We start from the raw sequence: 6,860 nt of genomic DNA, 5'->3' as shown, positions 1-6,860 counted from the left end.
CTTGTAATTTCGGCGACTTCCAGCAATAATCTAGAGATATTCTGGTGCTGAAACTGCTTGTTCTCTTCTCCGGCAACGATGGATTGATGTCATTTATTAACTCCAACGCACAAAACAAAAAAGAAAATCAAAACACTATGCTCCAACGATAGGCTGAGGAGAGAATAGAAAGAGGAAGAACAGAAGACGAGAAGAGAAGAAGAGAAAGAGGAACGCAGACTTCAAATTCTCCGTATTCACCTTAGCCATCGTCATAAACAACGCCGTTGATGCATCTTATGCCAGTTCCCTTTTCAGATCTTCATCCATGGAGTCTTGAACTGCAAAACACTCTTGAGGAGTGGGACTGGAGCATAACTACGTGATGGAGAGGCAGTAGAAAGTAGAGGTGCAGGTTTTCCGTTTTGTCATTTTCCTATTGTCCTTGATCTGGATGTGGTGTCACCGTCCATGAATCGTCCCTGAACCATTAAACCCTAGTTTCTCTTTTCTTGGATATGAGTTTTCACTCTGGCAGATTAATCTTGAGTAGATAAAACGTTTCAGCAAACATTTAATGCTTGAAAAACAACAAACAATGAAATAACCAAGTGCATGGCCATAAAAGTGCCACATAAACAACTTTGCTCACATAAATATTTAATGTTTTTTTTTTCTGCTTCATATCTCAAAAAACCCATCTTTTATAGTTGTATGGCACTATGGCTTGTATAACTCAGCGAAATTCTCCACTATATCTACGAATTTTCGGCGAACTTTTGCCGGTTCGCTAGGTTCGAAAGTTATCGAACTTTCGTTCCATGATTAAAAGTTCAAATCTTCTTTAGCCCCAGGTCTTCCCTCCTCTATATATAGAGTCAATAACCGAAAAATTTACTTTTGGTGATGTCCTATTTTTCTTCTTCTTCTTCTTCCCTTTTTTTTTTTTTTTTTTGGTTAACAAAAATGTTTAAAAACTAGTATCGATCTATATAAATCAATGTAAGCCAAGTTATTGGGTTGGTGGCAAATATTGATATGGACCAGAAGAACAGATATATACCGTTACTCAAAACTCTTGATTGAGACATGACATGATGACCACCCTAGAAAATCAACACTAGAATGTACACTATAAACAACAAGATTATAAAATCAAATAAGAAAACGACCAAGAGAAAGAGAACTTAAAGGTCTTCCTAGAGAATGATAGGAGAGTGAGACTAGAACACACCCAGCTGGTGCAGATCTGCTCAAAGCAAATTTGGGGGAGTGCATGGGGACAGTTCGTTTCCAGCTTTGATAAGAAAGAAAACAAAGTCTGTGGGCGCACCTCTTAGCAGTGTCGCTTGGACCATGGGAGTTTGACTCCACAGTCCACTGTTCCCTGTCTCTATTCTGTATAAGTTTTGAAGAATCAATCATGCCATATCTCTCTTTATTTTCTTTCATTCTTGTCATGAACAATGGTTCTCTACTTTTCTTCTGTAAGTTTTTGGATGTATATAAGAGAAGCATATGACACCCTTTCATGCTCTTCAATAATCCCAATCTCAACTCATTTTGATTTCATTCAAGATACACGTGCACAGGGTGGAGCCGAACTTTAACACTGAAAATGACCAAGAGTTGATATTTCACCTGAAAGGAAAAACAAATTTTCTATCCGTTACCTTTATCGTTAAAAATTTTCTCTAATCAGAAACTTAATTATTAATATACCATACATGGAGAGAAAGTTTAAGGGAAAATTTTAAAATTTTGGAAAGTTTTGAATACGAAAAATTTCAAAAGTCGGGGAGGGATAGAGGATCATATTTCACACATAGAAAGAGAATTATAAGTAAAATTTTAAAAACTTTATCTCCCTCTCCCCTGGCCCTAATATAGCTATGCACAGGCATGTACATGTTATAGCACAAGTAAAACTAGTTAATAGATCGCTTGTAAACCCAACTCCATTACTTTTTATAAAGAAGAAGAATATTCTTTTTAAGTCCAAATGCTCTTACAAGTACCACAATCCATCTCATGCCATCCATAAGGTATGGTATGGATAAGAACTAACCACTAAAGTTGTATATACAGAGCTAGTTTTTGCCTTTTCTGGCTCAAGGGTCCATGTTATTATCACCTGTCGCTGTGTTAGTGAGATGCTTTAACGAGAGAGTCTACAAGGGTTTTGAAATCACCATAGGTTCTTGAGATTAAAATTACTATCCAAATGATTCAAATCTTCCAAAGCTAGCCCAAGAATCGAAACTGAAGGATACCTTTTGTTTTGGGAATTGGTTAGAATTGGAAGACAAATTTGATTAAGGAAAAGGTTAAAATCTTTTTCTTAGGGTCACATTCATACAAGTGAGCTAGCTAACAACGCATCATATGGTAATCCTTTGGTCTTCATGGACATTGGAGCTAACATCTTTTGTGAAGACTCTTAATGGTCACTATTAAAGACAATCGCATAAATTGAGTTCTCACTCAGTCACTCTTAGAGTGTTTGATCAAGGGATGAATCCGATTTCGAAGGTGTTGGGTTTTATTAATAATAATATGTCCAAGGACAAATTTGAAAACTCACTTATGGGTGGTTACTAAATATAGGGTTATATTTAGGTAATTGCCGAATCACGATTAACATACAACATTTGTGAGTTTTCAGAAAACAACTCTCTCTCAAGAAACACAAAAAGTGGGAAGCTTTTGTGGATTGTCTTTTCTTTGTTTTAGATCTCAATCTTATACCATTCATCTACATGGCATTTGGGTTGTGAAATATTCTTTTTTCGCGTGATTGTGGGATTTAACCGATGATGTTTTCGTGGAGGAATGATGACGTGGATCCAAACTACTTCCGCTACAGATCTTTCTATATATTGAGAAAAGCAAATCTAGGTAGTGATCTTTCTCCCATTTACATGTATAATAGATATAGGTTAATCTACATAAGGCTTTGACTCAGTCGAAGACCAAATTTTTTTTCCTACATAATCTTGCATTAACAAATTTTGTTGAAAAATATAGTATTGTGGTCAACCAACCATTACGCCAAAAAGTCACCCTTTAATCAAGACACAAGACAAAATTATATTGAGTAGTGGAGATCTTTTCTACTTAGCCTGTCCTTTCATGTATCCATTCAGATTCACATGAGTGTAGGAAGTACACTGTTCCTACACTCATAAACTAATCTTGTAAATATGGATAGATGGGTAAAAGTACAGGTTGAATGGAAAGATCTGAACTCATAGAGAAAACATCGAATGCTTTGGGTAATATAGTTCTGATTTTCTTCTATAAACAAAGGAATTTCTTCACCAATGGTGATGGGACTATTTGTGCAATTTGGGAATCTGTAATGATGAGTTTTGTGGAAAAGTTCTCAACAGCCCATATCATCTTTTTCCATTTATAAACTTTCGGTATTTATTAAAAATTTATTAAAACCAAACTTCTTCTCTCACTGACTTTTCTTCTCTCTGGACTATTCTGTTTAACATTTGCATTCTGCAAAGGGTTCTTACGCGCGCAAATCACGCTCTTTCGCTTGTGGGCCCAAGGCCCAGGCCCACCATTGCCAAGCTAAAGTGTCATCATCTCATTTTTTAGAAGGCGAAGTAACTTTTTCTCAATGGATATTCTGAATCTAAACATAATCTCATTCCTTCTCTTCTTTTTCGAACTTTTCACAACTCATATAATTCTAAGTGTAGATGATGCCTTCAACTCTTCTAGCAAGTAGCAAGCAGTGACATGGAAAACAATTAAAGGCCCCAAAGACTTCTAGTTTCAGGCCCAGGCCCAGAACTCCATAGCTAATTCCTAATTCACAGAGAAAGACACATTCTTGATTATTGTTATAGGAAGGATTCTCCATTACATGAAATGATTTCTCTGCCTTTATTTATGAGTATATTCTGTCACTCCTTATCATTGTGCACCTCATTCTGTTTGCTCAGAGAATCCTCTCCCATTATTCAATTGGAGGCCATAAAATTTCTTGTCATTCAGGACTTCTTCAATGGCCACAAAACGGCCAAGCTCTATTGAAAGCTGACCTGCAACTCCCATGGCAACTGAGAGCAACCCATCATGCAAACCTACTGCAGGTTCTCGGACGCCTTGATCTCTTACAGAAGCCAAGAAGTTGACATGTTCCAAGTAACTTGAGCCATGATGCAATCCCTCATATCTGATAAACAAATGGGCAGTAAAGCATAAACAATAACAAATGGTGATTAGGACACTTTTATAGAACAGCATGGAAAGCATAAAAGCATAAATAAGGAAAGATAAGGCATGAAACATGAAGAACAGTCATTACTACTCACTTGATTCGTTTATCCTCGGCTGTTAATGTTTGGACTCCAGCTCTTCCTTCTGCTCGAGTGCCCACACGCACGACATTCTCAGGGACAAAGGCCTCACCCTGTTATTAAGTGCTTGGCAAAGTCAGAAAGACAGCAACATGTATCTGAACAAAATGAAAGAAAACATAAAAAAATCAGAAAAAGAAAGAGTATTTGAGAGAGTGATACCTTCCCAATATCACCAACAACAGATATTTCTTGCTCATTTTTACTCCCCTCAGCAAACATGCAAAGATCCAGCATGCCTCGAGATCCATTATCGAATTCTATAACTACAAATGCATTATCAATGATGTCTGGTACCTGCTTCCATTATTGAAGCTGTAAGAAATGAAGATGACTATGGACAAAACAAAACAAGATCAGACTGAAGTTTAAGCTCATCAGAGATGAACTAAAGCCAATCATTCATTTGATATTGAAATATAAAAGGGAATCAGAAAATGGATTAGTACTTTATCTTGGTTTGGAACTTAATCTTCTATAAATAAATTAAGCAAACCAAACATTCAGCAATCAAGTATTTGTTTATCTTCCAAGTTCGATTACTACCAGACTAGAACCCAATTTCGACTACTGTTTATGCCCAATAAATGCCTCACAATAGGAGTTGCATTTCATAACAGAATATCTTTTAAGGTTGATTACTAAGAAGAACAGGGGAAAAGATAAGGCTAATTCAGATGGTGAATTGTAGTGGAAGCTCAAAGCTAATGTTATTTAAGAAATGGCAACCAGAGTCTTATTGTAGTGACTATTGATCTGACATCCATTCACCACAGAGGGATTTGGATTTCAGCTATTGAATTGCTTGATTATACCAACAATAATCAAAATTTGATCTCTGCAGCTATTGGATTGTTTGATTAGACTGACAATAACAAATAAATCCTGAATATAGTCACCTGAGACCTTCAGTGCCTGTTTGGACCAGCATTAATTTCAGTTTTGGCCAAGTTTCTAACTGAAGACAAGATCTAGTTGTGTGCTGTGAAATATGCAATATTTTTTCACTATATGAGTAGAAAAATGAAAGAAACTAATGAACATGTACATATTTTTTAGCTATTCATACCTGCAATAAAGCTCTATTGTTTGTGGCTCCTACATAATTCTTTCTAATCTGGTAATCTTAGTTCATAAACCATTACCTTTCCATCATAAACTTCCTCCTTGTGATTAACATCTATGGCACCAGAAGCCATCACCCGAACTGGGTTTGCTCCTGCAAAAAGCCTCATCAGATCAAAGAAGTGACAGCATTTCTCCACAAGAGTTCCTCCACTGTTTGAATTGAACCGGTTCCAATTGTTCACCTATCATGCACATGGCAGCAATAAGATCAATACAAATGAAACAGCAAATGATCAACAGAGAGATTAAGAGACAAGTTCCAACCTTAATCAGGAAAGGAAACCGGTGCTCGCGAATTGCCACCATTTTTACTTCTCCAACTGCACCACCCTTAACTAATTCTATGAGCTTTGCAACTGGTGGCATATACCTGTACTCCAGCCCTACTTGAACCAGTATCTCTGGCCTCATTTTTGCAGCATCTATGACCTAAAAAGACCAACCCCATCTGTCAAAATGATAGTATCTAGCCAGACAAGGTCTTGTAATAAACAAAACTAATGATACCAAACTCCTACTTCAAGGTTTTAAATTTTCAATAGCTTGATGTACATATATGGAAACAGAACAGAACAGAGATTGAGAAAGGAACCAATGATAGTTGACCTTCTTGCAATCCTTGACGGTGGTACACAGGGGCTTCTCCACAAGAACATGGTGGGGTTTCTTGTGATTGATTATATCCATGAGGATTTGATAGTGGGTCATATTTGGAGTTGAGACAATCACTACATCACAGAGCCCACTGTCCAGTAATTCCTGGTGTCCTGAGAAAATCTATATAACAAATTCGCATTTATAATCGAAAATCTGAGAAGGGAAGAAAGAACTGAAAGCACATAATCTTGTAAATGGTTCAAAAGTAATGCTAGGTACCTTGGGCGACCAGTTGAAGGATTGAGCCAAATTGAGGGCAAGCTGCTGTGATGGAAGGTGAGGATCAGCAATGCATACGACGGAGACACCTTGAGATTGAAGATGGGCCAAGTTCAAAAGATGTTCTCTTCCCATCATTCCAACCCCTATGATGCCATATTTCAATATGTCTTCCACACCCATGGCTCCTCGCTGCGTGTGATTTCGCCTGCTCTTACTTGCAAATTTGAACTGTGAACATTGGACAACGACGATATGATCAACGTCGATAAATAAAGACAAACAAAATGGAAATTTCAAACGATCCAATACTGAATTTTCTAACTCCCACAAAAGCAACCCTCACCAGCTCCGTGATTTCATTATGAATCGGGACGCCAACACGGCATTGTACGTAAAAGGGCTAATGTGGTTATTTATTTCATATGTATATATCGCTAGAGTATTTTTGGAATGACGACGGAGAGAAATGCACATCCTTTCATGGGCTAAGCATAA

General features: G+C 37.2%; 1 protein-coding gene across 3 annotated transcripts; it reads right to left on the bottom strand.

Annotated features, from left to right (window-relative positions):
* Window positions 1–3,367: 3,367 nt before the first annotated feature.
* LOC149013411 (Oxidoreductase family protein) lies at window positions 3,368–6,804 on the bottom strand. 3 transcript variants are annotated; one of them, XM_089160193.1, is made up of 8 exons: window positions 6,709–6,804; window positions 6,363–6,593; window positions 6,093–6,263; window positions 5,751–5,915; window positions 5,504–5,668; window positions 4,521–4,655; window positions 4,314–4,411; window positions 3,372–4,174 (listed from the first exon to the last, which is right to left on the bottom strand). In XM_089160193.1, exons 2-8 carry the CDS (start codon window positions 6,543–6,545, stop codon window positions 3,925–3,927), a joined length of 1,167 nt encoding a protein of 388 aa, XP_089016319.1. In that variant the 5' UTR covers window positions 6,546–6,593; window positions 6,709–6,804; the 3' UTR covers window positions 3,372–3,924. The 3 variants fall into 3 exon arrangements, with proteins under 3 accessions (XP_089016320.1, XP_089016319.1, XP_089016318.1); XM_089160192.1 differs by lacking the exon at window positions 6,709–6,804 and having other exon boundaries at window positions 3,373–4,174; window positions 6,363–6,668; XM_089160194.1 differs by lacking the exons at window positions 6,093–6,263; window positions 6,709–6,804 and having other exon boundaries at window positions 3,368–4,174; window positions 6,363–6,669.
* Between the last annotated feature and the right edge of the window lie 56 nt (window positions 6,805–6,860).

Source organism: Hakea prostrata, chromosome 6 (genome assembly GCF_041222555.1).
Source record: "Hakea prostrata isolate BN-2017 chromosome 6, UWA_Hpros_2, whole genome shotgun sequence".
NCBI lineage: Eukaryota > Viridiplantae > Streptophyta > Magnoliopsida > Proteales > Proteaceae > Hakea > Hakea prostrata.
Note: the sequence above shows the minus strand (reverse complement) of the source record. Positions and strands in the feature narration are given on the sequence as shown.

Excerpts from the sequence above, each read along its gene's own strand:
- LOC149013411 (XM_089160193.1), bottom strand. The coding sequence starts at position 6,545 with ATGGGTGTGGAAGACATATTGAAATATGGCATCATAGGGGTTGGAATG. Across the intron at positions 4,412-4,520 it reads TTGTTGGTGATATTGGGAAG|GGTGAGGCCTTTGTCCCTGA; the intron begins GTATCACTCTCT and ends ACTTAATAACAG. Across the intron at positions 4,175-4,313 it reads GCCGAGGATAAACGAATCAA|ATATGAGGGATTGCATCATG; the intron begins GTGAGTAGTAAT and ends TTTGTTTATCAG.